Source organism: Mustelus asterias, chromosome 8 (genome assembly GCF_964213995.1).
Source record: "Mustelus asterias chromosome 8, sMusAst1.hap1.1, whole genome shotgun sequence".
NCBI classification, from domain to species: domain Eukaryota; kingdom Metazoa; phylum Chordata; class Chondrichthyes; order Carcharhiniformes; family Triakidae; genus Mustelus; species Mustelus asterias.
Window position 1 is genome coordinate 115,734,909 of NC_135808.1, and position 17,104 is coordinate 115,752,012.

At 44.2% G+C, this 17,104-nt stretch overlaps 1 protein-coding gene across 2 annotated transcripts in view; it reads right to left on the bottom strand.

Moving 5' to 3' along the window:
- The window catches only part of LOC144497470 (glycogen debranching enzyme-like), a 99,702-nt gene that overhangs the window by 12,018 nt on the left and 70,580 nt on the right, over positions 1-17,104 (bottom strand). For both annotated transcript variants that reach the window (XM_078218791.1, XM_078218790.1), the window contains exons 24-29: positions 15,119-15,294; positions 14,492-14,594; positions 12,562-12,787; positions 3,889-4,000; positions 3,631-3,766; positions 42-154 (exon numbers count right to left, since the gene is read on the bottom strand). In XM_078218791.1, coding sequence (XP_078074917.1) covers positions 42-154; positions 3,631-3,766; positions 3,889-4,000; positions 12,562-12,787; positions 14,492-14,594; positions 15,119-15,294 — 866 coding nt within the window. The remainder of the gene's footprint in view (positions 1-41; positions 155-3,630; positions 3,767-3,888; positions 4,001-12,561; positions 12,788-14,491; positions 14,595-15,118; positions 15,295-17,104) is intronic.

A 17,104-nucleotide genomic window follows, 5' to 3' on the forward strand; every position in this document is an offset into this window, starting at 1 on the left:
TTAAATAACAGTAAACCATGTATAGAAATTAATGTTCTCACCATCTTTCTGTGCCTTGACTCCACTGTAAGGGAACTTGGAATTTTTGTATAGATCCATCAACCACCGAATAGTTGATTTACTGAGACCAACAATTTCAACTGCAGATCCATCTCTGAAAAGTAAATACAGGTTATTTTAAGAGATTGGATATTACCCTGCAGGATAAAGATTCTTGGAGAAATTATAACAAATTGTATTTACATAATGACTTTAACACAAAAAAAACCCTCCAAAGGCTTTAAGAGGATGGAAAGGAGGGATTCTGAGGGTTAATTAAAAGTTTGATCAAACGCCCAGCCATCAACTCAGTCTCCTAAAATCACAGCAGTGAGGGTTTGGCAACAAAGACCTACAGAAGTACTGTATCGTATTGCGACAGTGCCTCAGTGACACATAAGAACGCTAGAGAAATTCCACCAGTAATGTCTCCAGCGCATCCTCCAGATTCAATGGGAAGACCATTGAATAAATGCTAGTGTCCTTCTTAAGGCCATTTTCAAAACCATTCAGGCAAAACTCCTTCAAAGTTAATGACAATGGACTGGACACTGTCCAGTTGGATAAAAGCATCTCGCCTACTACGTTTTACCCAACTCTCAAAATGGCCAGCATTCCAGAGGTGGATATAGAAAACACTTCAAAGGCACTCTGATGCTCTCCTCAAAGCATGGCAGCATTGACACTAATGACTGGGACGTTCTTGCTACTACGCGTCCAAAATAGCAATAAGTTGCCCATAAAACTGCATCGTGCTTCGAGTCCAAATGCCTTAATGATGAGGTAGAGGAAGAAAGGAAAGGAAGCAATTCCTGTGCACCATATTCCACTACCTCGTGGGATGTCCTGCATACGGTCAAAGATCTGCAGGCCAAGAATCAGCCTGCTCAGTCACATGAAGATCCACAGAAGGTACTCGTAACCCTGAATAAATGCCATCCTCGAATCGAGGGACAGCGGATGATGGCCACCCTGACAGAGTTAGTTCCACATATAGCGCAGTTGGCATAGGCCTTGTTTGACTACAGAACAAGTCAGACCTTCAGCAGACATTCTTCACAATTTTCTGAACAGAATGGCGACAGCCTGGCTCAGTGATTTTCACTGAGCAGAGATTCAAATCATCCTGTCCATAAAATGTATGACGCTGAAATTCATGGTTTTCCAACTCGGCAACTGGCGGGACATTTAGGAGACCAGGCCCCAGTAAGAATCAATGCCGTCAACAACAGTGCTTCTATTATAAGTGACTCTAACACTGAAATGCATTGGAATGTATCTTGAAATGGAATAGAAAATAAAAACCGATGTGGAACCAAAGGACATATTGGGCTGTACAAGATACCAAAGCCGTGAAAAGCAGAGGTCTCAGAGATAGAGGGAAGAATGAAACCATCAAGGACTTTTATCACAAGGAAGAAGGACATTTTAAAATCAAAGGGTGGAATTTTAGTCCTGTAAGGCAAGGGTGGGGCTGGAAAATGTGGTGAGCCATTAAAAAGTCCATTGACCTCCGCTGGACTGGAAAATCCCGTAAGAAGTTTAACAACACCAGGTTAAAGTCCAACAGGTTTATTTGGTAGCAAAAGCCACACAAGCTTTCGGAGCCTTAAACTCCTTCTTCAGGCGAGTGGGAATTCTGTTCACAAACAGGGCATATAAAGACACAAACTCAATTTAAAGAATAATGGTTGGAATGTGAATACTTACAGCTAATCAAGTCTTAAAGGTACAAACAATGTGAGTGGAGAGAGCATTAAGACAGGTTAAAGAGATGTGTATTGTCTCCAGACAGGACAGCCAGCGAAATTCTGCAAGTCCAGGCAAGCTGTGGGGAATTACAGATAGTGTGACATGAACCCAATATCCCGGTTGAGGCCTGCCTCCATTGTGCAATTTTGGTGTCCTTATCTGAGGAAGGATGTCCCTGCTACAGAGGGAGTACAGCGAAGGTTTACCAGGCTGATTCCTGGGATGGCAGGTCTGTCATTTGAGGGGAGATTAAATTGATTAGGATTGTATTCGCTGGAGTTTAGAAGTGTGAGAAGAGATCTCAAACTTATAAAATTCTAACAGGGTTAGACAGGGTAGATTCAGAAAGAATGTTCTCAATGGTGGGGGAGTCTCGAACTAGGGGTCATAGTTTGAGGATAAGGGATAAACCTTTTAGAACTGAGGTGAGGAGGAATTTCTTCACCCAGCGGATGGTGAATGTGTGGAATGCACTACCACAGAATGTAGTTGAGGCCAAAACGTTGTGTGATTTCAAGAAGAAATTAGATATATTTCTGGGGCTAAAGGGATCAAGGGGGGGGGGGGGGGGAAAGAGAGGAGGAGGATCAGGATATTAATCCGATGATCAGCCATGATCAAAATAAATGGCAGAGCAGGCTCGAAGGACCGAATGGCCTACTCCTGCTTCTAATTTCTATGAACGAGATTGCAGAATCCCACCCAATGTCTTCAGTATTCCCATTGTTTTTCAGTGAAGTGGAGAAGCAGAACTGGGCATCATCAGCTTATATGTGAATTCTGGCAGTGTTTTGAATGATGTCAAGGGGTAACATCTAATGAGAAAAAAGGGGCAAGGGTAGATAAGGAGGGGTCCAGAGGAATGGTGTAGGAGATCCTTCCAGTTATAGTCAGAGAATAAGAGTAGTTAAGCAAGAGCAGTCCCCCTCATCGTGATTACATGAAAGGCACTGAAGGAGGATTGTGGTCAACTGTGTCAAAGGCTGCACACAGCACGAGATAAACGAGGGAGGCTATCGTCCACTGTGACCACAGTCACATTAGACGTCACTGTAACTTTGATAAGTATTGTTTTACCACTGTGGCAAGGGTAGAAAACTTGACTGGAATGGTTCAGACATGGAGTTGCAGGAAAGATGTGAAGAATTAGGAAGTGACAATACATCAAGGAGTTTGGTCAGGAAAGGAAGGTTACAAGGAGCAGCAGCAGCTTGCAAGAACAGAAGGGTAAAAGGTGAAACTTACTGAGGAAGGGAATCACGGTGGTAGATTTGAAAGACAGGGCAACAATATTCAGGAGAGGAAGCTACTTACAGCTAGCTGGAGTTGAAGAATGGAAGTTATTGGTCAGCAGTTTAGTGGTAAACATGGTTGAAGAGCAGGGAGTGGGTCTCAGGTGAACGTAATAAGTGCATGTAGGGAGACAGGGGAGAAATATATCTGTTCTTCTCTCTTTTATAGCAAATAATATTTGGAGTCAAATACCTGCTCAACATGTTGATCTATTGAAGCAGCCTCTGATGGAAAGCAAACGCAATTGAGTTAATTTAAGCAACTCAAGTATCATGCAGGAGAGACAACTTTCTGTCACAACAGCTTGATTCTTGACTTGCAACATCTGCAAATACATTTTTGTGCAGAAAATCTTCATGGCCACTCTTACTTTAACCACTGCGCAAATGCTTTTAAACAACAAATTGAGTTTTAAGGAATTAATTTACAATATAATTTCAGTGGCTTCACAAAAATGACTGCGGGAAAGAAAATATACAATTAAAAATAACTCCGCCCACGAGTTGAAGCTCCACATCTTCAGTCTAATTTTACTTAGACGTTTACCTTGGCGTAGCCGGAATTCCTTTGTTTTGAGCTATGTCACTCTCCCCCATTTTGTCCATCCAAGTGCCGCAGTTGTATCGCTGTCCTCCAAACACAAAGCCTGTCTCTGGGTCCACTCCTATGGAAATGTTGAATCCTTCAAGGGAAATAAAACCAATCATGTTATATACAATGCCTCATCACTGACCGTTCATTTTAAAAATGACTTGAATTATTGCTGATAAGTTGAGAGAGGAATTAGAGATAGCGCATAATTACCTTCATCTTTCATGTGTGAATCCATGTGAGGACCAGCATTTCTTTCTCTGAACTGTACGCCTTCCATATGGCGCTGCATGACCTCCTGAATTATATCATGTAGGGGCTGACTCTGGTTTGAAACATATCCCAAAATGTATTCATTGGAATATTTAAAATAAATAAATGTTTGCTAAAATAAGTTATTTCATAATGACTTTTTCCTTCTAATTTCTAGTTAATGGTCAACTCTTGGACCCCAGTTTAAACAAATACCTAACAACAGACATCAACGGCCCAGTGGTAGTGCCAAATGAATGACACTAGCTGGTAGTTAGTCCATTGATTTTCTGTGGACTTCTGCACTGGAACTTGCAGTTATGAAAAATCAAAGTGTGGACCACTTTACAGAGAATCTGAGACCTATGAGGACAGGGTAACGATGTTTCTCCGTAATCAACAATACTGAAGAGTCCTTATTGCGACACTTCCGACTAGGAAGTATGTTATAATAGTTTATCCAGTGTCAAAGCATCTACAGCATTGTTCTCCAACTGTGGATTGCGACTCCAAGTGACATCACAGAATGGGGCCACAAGCTCCTCTTTGCCCCACACTAGTACCAAGGCACAGGCAACATCTGGCCCTGCCCTTGTGCTGCTCTTTTCTCAGTCTATCTCGGAGTTGCTTTGGAGAACTCCAACCAGCGCCAACACTATTAACAAGTCTGACACACGAGTCACTGATTTTCACTTCTCTCACTTCATCCTTCTCCCATTGAACCTCACCCACTGCATCTGATCTCAGCACTTTTAGCCTGGATTTTTCTTTCCCTTCTCAAAAAATGTTGCCTGTAGGATTCGCAGTGTACATTGGTTGTGCCTCCTCTCTTGTGCTGCCATCAGCTGGTTGACGGTTCCTCCCTCTGCGACTGGATCCTGAACTTCCTAACTCACAGACTGCAATCAGTAAGGATTGGCAACAACACCTCCTCCATGATCATCCTCAACACCGGTGCCCCAGAAGGCTGTGTCCTCAGCCCCTTACTATACTCCTTACACACCACTGACTGTGTGGCCAAATTCCCCTCCAACTCGATGTTCAAGTTTGCTGATAATAACCAAACAATGTTGAGACACAGCACAGCAAAGAGAGAGAATTTGGTGAAATGGTGCAACGACAATAATCTCTCCCTCAATGTCGATGAAACGAGGGAGATAGTCATTGACTTCAGGAAGCGTAGTGGAAGAGATGCCCCTGTCTACATCAATGGGGACGAAGTACAAATGGCTGAGAGCTTCAAGTTTTTGTGTGTCCGGATCACCAACAACCTGTCCTGGTCCCCCCATGCCGACGCTATAGTTAAGAAATCCCACCAATGCCTCTACTTTCTCAGAAGACTAAGGAAATTTGGCATGTCCGCTACGACTCTCACCAACTTTCACAGATGCACCATAGGAAACATTCTTTCTGGTTGTATCACAGCTTGGTATGGCTCCTGCTCTGTCCCAGACCACAAGAAACTACAAAGGGTTGTGAATGAAGCCCAGTCCATCACTCAAACGAGCCTTCCATCTATTGACGCTGTCCACACTTCCCGCTACCTCGGAAAAACAACCAGCACAATTAAGGACACAATGCACCCCTCTTCCACCTTCTTCCATCCGGAAGATACAAAAGTCTGAAGACACGTACCAACCGACTCGAGAAGAGCTTCTTCCCTGCTGCCATCAGAATTTTGAATGGACCTACCTCGCATTAAATTGACCTTTCTCTACACCATAGCTATGACAGTAAATTCTGCACGCTCTCCTCTCTTTCTCTATGTACGGTATGCTGTGTTTGTTTGGCATGCAAGAAACAATACTTTCCACTGTATATTAACACATGCAACAATAATAAATCAAATCTAACCACTGCGCCACCATGCTGCCCATGTTAATGTAAACCTACTTGTGATACTAATGAATAAACTTAAACAAATTGCTGAGGCTTTACCCTGTGCCAATTACTTGGCAGTTCTTTCTTTGTCAGTGGTGGTTTGCCAATTCGTGGGTAAGCACAGTCATTTCACATTGCTCCATGTATTTAAATGGCACTGAAAGCAAGGTAACAGTGTAGTGAAGCTTCTGAAGGAGGGCGCAAGGCTTGATAGCAGCACCCTGACTTACAGGTTTAACTGCACAGGCGCAGCTGCCAGAAGCTGTCGTACAATTTATTCAGTTACTTTTACTGCAAAGTTCAAGCCAATATGGAAGAACAGTATTGCATATCTTGGACAAACATGTAGTCACACTTTATGCAGACTGCCCTTTGTCAAACTAAGATAAAGGCGAAATACTGTGTATGCTAATCTAATCTCTTCTTAGGTCAGAATCAATGAGTTAGTTTCAGAGGTGGTACTTTTCTCATAAGAGGGCTTTGTTTCCAACTGCTTCAGTCTGATTCAAGACAAGGAAAGATTAATAACATTAAAACAGAAAGGCCAAAATGGAATTTGCTCAAAAGCACGTTTAAGAAGACTCCTATCATCAGCTGACTCATGAGTATATCACAATATTTCTCACATTGTTTGTGCTTCCTTCTTGCTCTGACATTTTTTACTTTGTGTTCAAACTTGCATGAGCAAGAACGTGAGTTCAGCTTTAAAGCAGCGGAGACAGATGGGAATCTCAAACAAATCAATTATTACAATACTGACCTTTCTGGAGTCACCCTGGCCTACTTTTATTTCTGCTGAGTCTATCTGGAAGGTTATGGCCAACTGACCAGGACTAGAAGATTGCCAGATTTGACCCCCAGTGGTAGAATCTTTTGGTCAATAAATTGACCACTCACATGAGTTTAAAGTTTATTTATTAGTGTCATAAATAGGCTTACATTAACACTGCAATGAAGTTACTATGAGAATCCCCGAGTCGCCACACTCTGACGCCTGTTCAGGTACACAGAGGGAGAATTTAGTGTGGCCAATCCACCTAACCAGCACGTCTTTCGGACTGTGGGAGGAGCACCCGGAGGAAACCCACGCAGACACGGGGAGAATGTGCAAACTCCGCGTAGACAGTGACTCAAGCCAGGAATCAAACCCGGATCCCGGGCATTGAGGCAGCAGTGCTAACCATTGTGTCACCATGCCACCCATGGTGGTGAAAGCACTGCGACAGTGAATCATAGGCTGAGCCTGCATGTGCTAAATCAATAACATTTTTCTGCTTAGTGTCAATGTCCATCACACATCAAGAAAAAACAACATGTGGATCCAGCAGCACCTCACAGGATGCATGAAAAAGTGGATTTCTCATGTTTTATATATTAACTGATTCCCAATGAGGAAAATTGGCCCTCATCACCTTTCCCCACTTTTCACTTATTGATCGCTCCTAATCCACGTCAATGGCTTCCCTTTCTGCTCTTGCACAGATATCTCTGGTGTTTTGCAAGAATCTATCCTTGGCCCACTCCTATTTCTCATCTACAAGTTGCCCCTTGGTGAAAGCATCATAAAGCACAATGTCAGGGGGCGATTCTCCCAAAAGTGCTGAATTGGCAAGAAAACTGGTCTAGATCACGACTATTTTTTCAGTGCAACTTCAGACACGAATCTCCCCACTCTGCACAATGCAGAGGTCACAATCGTGAATATCATTAAAAACCCGGGGGCGGGGCCTATTCACACCAGAGGCTGACAGCTCTGGAACTTTGCGCATGCGCAGTGGCCCCGATCCGTCAGTCTCCCCGTTTGCTGGCCAGTCCAGGACCCCCGCAATGCTGCCCCTCCAGCGCCCCCCACGGCTCGATCATGGCGCCCACAACAATTCCTGGGCCAGCCCCGACTACGACCCCCCAGCCCAGAGTGCCCCGATGTCCAGCCTCCTACACCCAGCAGTGGCGATCCACCCCCCGCCACCACAGCAGACCCCCTACCCCCACAGACCAATCCCCACCCCCTCCAGCCCGCCCTGATCGCTGGCCTCCCTCCAGCCCAAACCGATTCCCATGCAGAGTGGCAGGGGGCCCCCCACCCCCATCAATCGCCCCTAGGCCCTGTCCACAATAGGCCCTGCCCGATGCCCGATGGGCAGTGCCAAGGTGGCCACTGGGCATGGGCACTTTGCCCTTGGGCAGTGCCCATGCCCATGGTGCCCATGCCCAGGGGGCACCACCTCACCACCACTCTACTCCCTGGGGGACCCTGATTGCCCCCCCTTCACTCCAGCAGGGTCTCCCGCTAGTTTCCCGAACGTGGGGAGCTACTCTAAATCCTGCCGGAGTGAAGTACTCCTGGCAGGGTGGGGAATGCTATCGGGCCTGCAAGTTCCATGCCGGGTCCGATAATGACAGTTAAACTACATTTAAAATATATTTAAAACAGATTAAAATCACTTCCCTCTCTTTCTAGCGCAGTCCTGACTGCGCCTGTTCCCTGGCTCTGGGAGACGCGCATGCATCGGGAATACATGCGCGAATCCCATGAAAAGGCCGACACACGATTCTCTGGACCAGACCCGCCAGAAAATTTGCAGGTCACGATGGGAGAATTACCCCCTCAGTATCTAAATGCACGGCAAGGGCACCCAGCTTTACCTCACCACCACCTCTTTCAACTGCTCCATTGCCTCTAAATGATGAGGCTGCTTGCCTGATACCCTGTACTGAATGAAGAGAAATTTCATCAAATTAAGTACTGGGAAGATCAAAACCAAAGGCCGGGAATTTCAACTCTCACTTTTGTCGGATGGGTTTGACAAGGGGGGAAAATCTTGTGCGATGTCCAAAATGGGCTTCCTCTTGACATAAAAGCATGATGCAATTGTCCCCTCCTGTCCTGCAGTGATGAACTTTGAGAAACACATTACAATATCAGGAACATTATTTCTATATATTAGCTAATTATCAGGCACATACACCGGAATCATCCTTCCCCGTCACATAAGAAAGTCCATTCACGTCAGTATGAAGGCAGACTGGTGTGCATCACAACTGGTCTGCCAAGGTGTGCACCTGGTGAACAGACTTCTCAGAGAAGTTCAGACATCATTCGGGGTGGGGAGGTGCCTTGCAGTGCCAGGGAACAGTGCCGGAAGAGTGGACACAGGGTGTGTGTGTGTGTGTGTGTGTATGTATATGGGGTGGGGGGGGCTGCCTTTAAAAATGATGGCCAATCTTCAAAAAATAATGTTGCTTGTGGGGCTGGCTCCAGCGGGGCCCATCCCATGCCTTTTTTTCGATGTCCCTCATGATACTGCGGAGAAAGGTGCCGGTGGCTTCAACGCCGCCTTTGCTGCGCACCATCAGCCTTTGCCGATATTTGGAAAGATTCCGCCCATAATCTTTGAACACCGCCCCAAACCCCACCCTTCTGAGTCTGGAACAGACTTTTAGTAATCTCAGAGTCATATTGGACCCCAGATCACCTTTCAACCACAGATCTGGGATCTCACCACCAAGGCAATCTACCACCACTTCCCTAACATTACTCGACTTTGTTCCACATCAGCACTTCTGCTGCTAAAACCCCTCATCAGTGCTTTTGTTATCTCCAGTCTTGGCTCCTAACAAACTCTTGGCCAGCTGTAGAGTAAATAGTTAACATCAGAAGCAGCTATTGATGTAGCTACTGATGTAACTATGATGCAATGTCAGATGATGAAGCAACTGATCTGGAGGGAATAAGTACAATGTCATATAGTTACCGAGATGCATAGATCTGTGAATAAACAAGAATGGCTTTTACCAACTACAGTCCAAAGTAGTTTTCTTAGGAAAATAGTCAAACCCTATAGAACCCTAATTAGACTGCAACTCAAATCAAAACACCAGCCGCCTACCCCCTGAAAACACAAGGTTATTCTAATCTCTGTTGCTGTGTCTTATCATACATTATATTCTGTTGACCTATCACCTCTGTGCTCGCTGGCCCCCACTGGCTTATGGTTAAGCAATGCCCTGATCATAAAACTCCCATCCTTGTTTTCGAATCTCTCTGTGGCCTGAACCCACCTCCTTCCGCCGCCCCCCCCCCCACCCCCCTCTCCCCCATCTCTAAGTTCCTCCAGCCTTACAATGATCAGAGGTATGTGCACTTCACAAATTCCAGCCTCTTAAGCTTCCGCAATTTTAATTACTCCATCATAGGTGGCTATGCCTTCAGCTGTCCAGGCTCTAAGTTCTGGAATTCCATCTCGAAACTTCTCTACCTCACTTTCCTCCTTTAATACACTCCTTAAAACCCTAATCTTTGGCCAAACGTTTGGTTAACGGTATTAACATCTCCTTTTCTGTCGTGGTGTCATAGTTGATTTTATAATGCAATTGCGAAGTACCTTGAGACCTTTTATTACATTTAAGGTGTTATATAAATACCAGAGTTGTTGTTAAGTACAGAAAAGTGCCTTCAGCACAGCGCTATGCTATTCACCAGGCAGCTTTAATAGTTACTGTTGCTTTTATTGATTAATGGGTACAGAAAACTACCATTCTTGTTCAAAATAAAAGGATCCTTCAGAACACATTTAACCTAATTTTCCTCCTTTTCTTTTGCATTTTGTAAGGGGAAAAATGAAAAGAAGGGCGGGAGGCAAACTGGACAGAGTTAAACATTTGTTCTTGCAATCGCAACGACACAAGATCACTACAGGGAGTTGTTGGAAAGCCAAGTTATTCCTGGGCTGCCAAACAGTAAATGTTATACTATTCTGTTCAATGATGTGGAGATGCCGGCATTGGACTGGGGTGGGCACTGTAAGAAGTCCCACAACATCAGGTTAAAAGTCCAACAGGTTTATTTGGAATCTGTTCATCAACAGATGAATGGACACTCGCCAGGCAGGAGTGTTCCCTTCCAGTGAGAGGTACACTTCAGCAGTCAAGGGCATTCAACCTCTGATCTTCGGATAAGCGTTCTCCAAGGTGGCCTTCAAGACACATGACAACGCAGAATCGCCGAGCAGAAACTGATAGCCAAGTTGCGCACGAATGAGGACATAGAAACATGGAAGATAGGAGCAGGAGGTGGCCATTTGGCCCATTCGAGCCTGCTCCGTCATTCATCACGATCATGGCTGAACATTCAACTCAATTGCCTAATCCTGCTTTCTCCCCATAACCTTTGATCCCATTCTCCCCAAGTGCTATATCTAGCCGCCACTTGAATACATTTAATATTTTGGCATCAACTACTTCCTGTGGTAATGAATTCCACAGGCTCATTACTCTTTGGGTGAAGAAATGTCTCCTCATCTCCGTTCTAAATGGCCTACCCTGAATCCTCAGACTGTGACCCCTGGTTCTGGACTCCCCCACCATCGGGAATATTCTCTCTACATCTATCCTGTCTAGTCCTGTTAGAATTTTATAAGTCTTTATGAGGTCCCCCCTCATTCGTCTGAACTCCAGTGAAAACAATCCTAACCTAGTCAATCTCTCCTCATACATCAGTCCCACCATCCCCGGAATCAGCCTGGTAAACCTTTGTTGCACTCCATAAGACCATAAGACCATAAGACATAGGAGCGGAAGTAAGGCCATTCGGCCCATCGAGTCCACTCCACCATTCAATCATGGTTGATTTCAACTCCATTTACCCGCTCTCTCCCCATAGCCCTTAATTCCTCGAGAAATCAAGAATTTATCAATTTCTGTCTTGAAGACGCTCAACGTCTCGGCCTCCACAGCCCTCTGTGGCAATGAATTCCACAGACCCACCACTCTCTGGCTGAAGAAATTTCTCCTCATCTCTGTTCTAAAGTGACTCCCTTTTATTCTAAGGCTGTGCCCCCGCGTCCTAGTCTCCCCTGTTAATGGAAACAACTTCCCTACGTCCATCCTATCTAAGCCGTTCATTATCTTGTAAGTTTCTATCAGATCTCCCCTCAACCTCCTAAACTCCAATGAATATAATCCCACGATCCTCAGACTCCCTCGAGAACAAGAACATCCTTCCTCAGAAAAGGAGACCAAAACTACACACAATATTCTAGGTGTGGCCTCACCAAGGCCCTGTATAATTGTAACAACAAATCCTTGTTCCTGTACTCAAAACCTCTCACGATGAAGGCCAACATACCATTTGCCTTCTTTGCTGTACCTGCATGCTTACCTTCAGCGACTGGTGAACAAGGACAGCCTCAACCAGGATCTTGGGTTCATGTCACACTACATGTAATCCCCACCATTTGGCCTGGGCTTGCAAAATCCTACGAACTGTCCTGGTTTGAGACAATTTACACCTTTTTAGCCTGTGATTATTCCTCTCTCCACTTGCACTTTCTGTACCCATAAAGACTCGATTACCTGAAAAGACTCGCATTCAAACCATTATCTTGCAATTGTGTCTTTGTCTGTATATGCCGTGCTTGTGAACCCAGTTCTCCACTCACCTGATGAAGCAGCAGCGCTCCAAAAGCTCATGATTCCAAATAAACCTGCTGGACTTTAACCTAGTATTGAGAGGCCTCTTACTGTATTCTGCTCAATTCTTCTTGTGCATCAAGGGAAACAAGTTTTTATGAAACTAAGTTCGAATACAAAATGGTCTAAAATTGCAAAAGCAAATATCCTCAGGTGTTGATGCTCCACCAGCAGAGGGGAAAAAGCCATTTGTAATTACAAGGATTTGTCACTACTGTAGGAGAAAGTCATTTGTGCCAGTTATATATTGCTGCAAATTACTAGAACAAAGTAAACAATTACCACAGTGCCTGATTCGAGAGGCGGAGACTCGTCATCAGGGTACAGTCGCGATACAGGACATTTGAGAATTTTCACTCCCTTCTCAACTTTCATACAGTAATCCTGGATACATTGAAGCCACCACCAGACAGCATCTCTACAATTGTATCGAGCACATATCCCATTACCGAGTAGATTTGGAATTAGGCCATGCCGCAGAGTGGAGGCAAATGCAAGGATTATATTCCTGTAATTAAATCAAATATTTTCAAATTGAAATTACTGCAGATTTTTGACATAAAAAGATCAATAATTTACATTCATACAAGACAATAATTGCAAAATAAAGTCTCAAATTTGACTTTAACACACAGATCATGCGAAACTCTTGGGCAGGATTTTCTGGCCACTCTTGCCCCAGAACTGGTAAATCTCACCCGAGGTCAACGAATCTTTTGCATGGTCCATCCTCCGCCTGCTAGGATTCCCGTGTGGGCGGGAAGGGAAAATTCCCCCCCTCTAATTCCTGTTCAATGAGAAATTTGGGGTTAAACAATAGGCTCTCACGACTAAAACCTGATGTACTCTGGAAAGAAAAACAAAATACTGCAAGAGCTGGAAATCCGAAATAAAAACAAGGAATGCTGGAAAACCTCAGCCAGTCTGGCAGCGTCTGGAGAGAGAAGTAAAACTGATATTATTTTTAAAAATTAATTCTTGGGATGTGTATGTATATATTTGTTTTAAAGGATATTAGTATTCTCATATTACAGAGCAGAAAATAAAAAGTTGAGATTTTGTGTATTCTATTCAACCAACATTGTGTGTTAAAGAACAAGTTTTACTTCCACTGACGCTAAATTCTAATCATGGAATGATAGAATTATTACAGCATAGGAGGCCATTCGGCCCAACATGTTTTATACTGATCATCTGTAAGAGCGATTCAGCTAGTCTCAATCCCACACCTTTTCCCGATAGCTCTGAAAATTTCTCTTCAAATAATTACTTTTGAAAGCCACGATGACAGCTAGAATCCTAGGCTAGCCACACGGACCCCTGCTGACTATGGCAAAGTCTGCAAGACCTAACAGGCTACAAGATGAAGGCAGGTAAAATCGCCGGTTCCAATGCATCCCTCCCCGGTGAGCTCAACGCATTCTATGCCCGTTTTGAGCAAGAAGTCAGCGAGAACACGCCCTCCATCCTGGAAGAAAACCTGACTGGGCCAGCATTTATTGCCCATTCCTGATTTACCTTGCACCGAGTGGCTTGCTAGGCCATTTAAGAGTCAACCTTACCTCTGAGTCTGGAATCGCATGTTGGCCAGAACGGGTAAGGAAGGCAGATTTCCTTCCCTAAAAGGACATGAGTGGACCGGATTTTTTTTTAATGACAATGGTTTCATGAGCATCATTATACTTTTAATTCCAGATATATATTGAATTTAAATTTCATCATCGACCATGGTGGGATTTGTACGCAGAGCACTGCCCTGGATCTCTGGATCACTAGTCCAGTGAAGACAACACTCCACCACCACCTCCCCATTAAATTCATTCTGGCCAAGTGCAGCCACTAAATAGCTTAAACCTTACAAGAAGCATTTTGCCACTCCTCTGACTTATGCAGACTCGATCAACATACATTGGTTAAAAACACTGAAGTGTGCAGGCTGGGTGCAAAGCGGGATATCAGTTTCCTTTTAGGGAAAAAAAAATTTCGATGGAGAAGAGACAGACGTGATCAGCAAAGATACCAGAGGGTGCCAGGAAGAGCAGGAAAATGGTTGTAATGTAGCCAGTTCCATTGTAGGCACAGTGCTAGCACTGCACAATAGGAAGAACAGCGTCCTTCAGTGCTAGTGGGGAAAATCACAACATGCACTCAAACATGCCCAGGAAAATTGCCTCAGACATTTCTTGGATTCTGTGACATGATCATTCCTTACCTGGCCTCTAAATAGCGTCCGGTTACCAGCATCAGACCTCTGAGAGAGATGAACGTATCTCTTCCCCAACAGCGGAACAAACCAGCAGAAAAATATGGCAGCCCTTAATAAGAAATTTGAAAATCCTAATTAGAAGAGATAGAATTGAAAAATAAAAGAAAGGTAAATGGCTTTTTAGCAAAACAATGCAAGAGAAAATTATTCAGTGATATCAGAGGGGCTTCCTGGTCACAGGTAAAGTACAAATGCTGCATGTTATACAGGATATAGAGTACCGTAAACCTCTACAAAAAGCAGTGAATCATATTTATTTCATGACAGGTTTGCTATGAAATTATAATGCTGAATGATTATTGCTCTTCACACAAAGTCACTCTGAAAAGCACAATCATTTTGGTACAGAAGCTATAGAGTCAATCTTGAAATGTGAAGACAAATCAACAAAATTCTTTCTGATGACACAGCCTTCTTTCTTTTGGAGGTGTTTTTAAACATTGAGACCAGTTATAAAGGGACAGCAAAGTGTGGAGGCTTCAGGTTTACTGGTGATTCCGACATGAAAAGGTAACGATTCCTTTTTTAATACATTTAAACTAAAATATAGGATGAAAAGTGGTTGTCGCTTACCAGCCGCTAAGGAAACGCAGCATTGCTCCATCTCACCAGTAATGTAATTTGGTCGAGTTGGAACACCTTCTATGCAACCGGACAGTTTTGGAAGAGAAGGAAGTCTTCCCACTCCACACATCTGCAGTGAACTCAGAGCAAGTCGCTTCACAAATGTTGAACCATTTTGCACAAAGCTACAAGAAATCAGTAGAAATCTTAGCAATAATAAATTAAACTTTTCAATCTTATAAATGCGTCCACTCCGATCTAGCCTTCTGCAACTCTCCCCAAACCCTTGCTACCCCTCCCAACCATCCAAATGAAAAAGATCAACCAGCAAAGTTATGGCTGGTAATCAAACACTCAACTAGCTAAACAAGTGGGCCACCCTGGTAAAACCATGGGTTGCATTTAATGCTTCCCCCGTTGGCAGGTTTGAAAGCAGTAGGATACATTAACTCTAACAGGTGGCCAGTCTGCCTATTCTCCCACCCTGCCCCTGCTGCAATTACATCAACCATAGGGGCTGGGGGCGCATCAGGTAGCCCACCCTCCAGTGGGCCAATTAAGGCCATTACAGTGGGCAATTAATTCCCACTTTAGGGTCTTATCCTGTCACTGCTGAGATTCAGGAGAAGCCCATGTCAAGCAGTCAGGTCTTCTTGCATGGGCCAGAGGAGTGATCCCTCCTTGGCACCACCCTCCCACACACTGGTCTTCAAACCTTAGCTCCCCTTTCATCTACCTTGCTCGCAAGCTCACCCCCATCCCCCCGCTATCCTATCCCATCCACACTTATCTCTCAGTAAGCTCCAATGGTCCCTGGTGAAGGCCCCATTATAACATTGGCAATGGCCAATGTTCCCAGTGGAGCTTCTGATACTGGAGCTGCTGACATTAGAACCAGCAGTTCAATGAGAGGGAACTTCCTATTATTGAGAGGCAGAAGTCCTAAGGCTGCGAGTCTGACTTTTTAACCCAGCTTGTGGAGGGGTGGGGGTGGGGAGGTTGGAAGGAAAGAGGAGACTCTGAAGTCCTGTTAAATTCAGCTCCATATCTTTTGCCACCACTTGCTGGAGTAACAGGTTAAAATCACATTTTGCTTTGCTACAAATCTGCTAAAAAAAAATGCTCCCTTTACAACCAGAATATTCCAAAGCGCTTGGGATCCAATGCAGAACTTTGGAAGTGCAGTTACTGTAGAATATGGAAACACGGCAGCCAAGGTGTGGGCAGCTAGGTTCCAGAAACATCACTGAGATAAGTGACCAGGCAAACAAGGTTTTAGTGATTCTGTTTAGGGATAAATGATAGGAAATCTTCCCACTCCCCTGCTTTTCTTTGATTAGAGTTGTTCAAACTTTTAACTTCTGGTCAGACAACAGCTCTGGCCGTGCACCACACCACAGTATTGCATTGAAGTACTAGGCAGATTATATGTACAAGTCTCCGGAGTGGGGATTGAATCGAGAACCTTCCAAGTCAGAGAGCTGTCATTGAGCCTTACGGCTATTTTCTAATTTGAGAGTTAGCCTGGTTGGAATACAAAGAGATGGAAGATGTGCCACTGTTGTAGAAAACTCACATTAAACTTAAGTTGGAATATTGTGCACAGTTCTTTGCACCATGCCTCAAGAAGGACATATGGACCCTGAAGGCGGTGCAGCACAGATCAAAATAACAGAAGAATTAACAGGGTTAAATTATGAAGGCAGGTTGAATAAGACAGGTCTGTATTCTGCTGTGTATGGAGGATTAAGGGGCAATCAAGAATTGATACGGTCGATAGAGAGAAACCATTTAATCTGATGGGGGAATGACAGAACAAGAGATGAGATCAGGAAGGGTGAGGTCTAACCTTAAAATCAGAATTAGGCCATTCAGGAGCAAAAATCAGAAAGCATTTCTTTAGGGATATGGTAGTAACTTGGAAGTCTCTTCCCCAATGCTCACTCAATCAAAAATGTAAAAACTGAAATTCATGGATTTTTTTTTAAGCAAAAG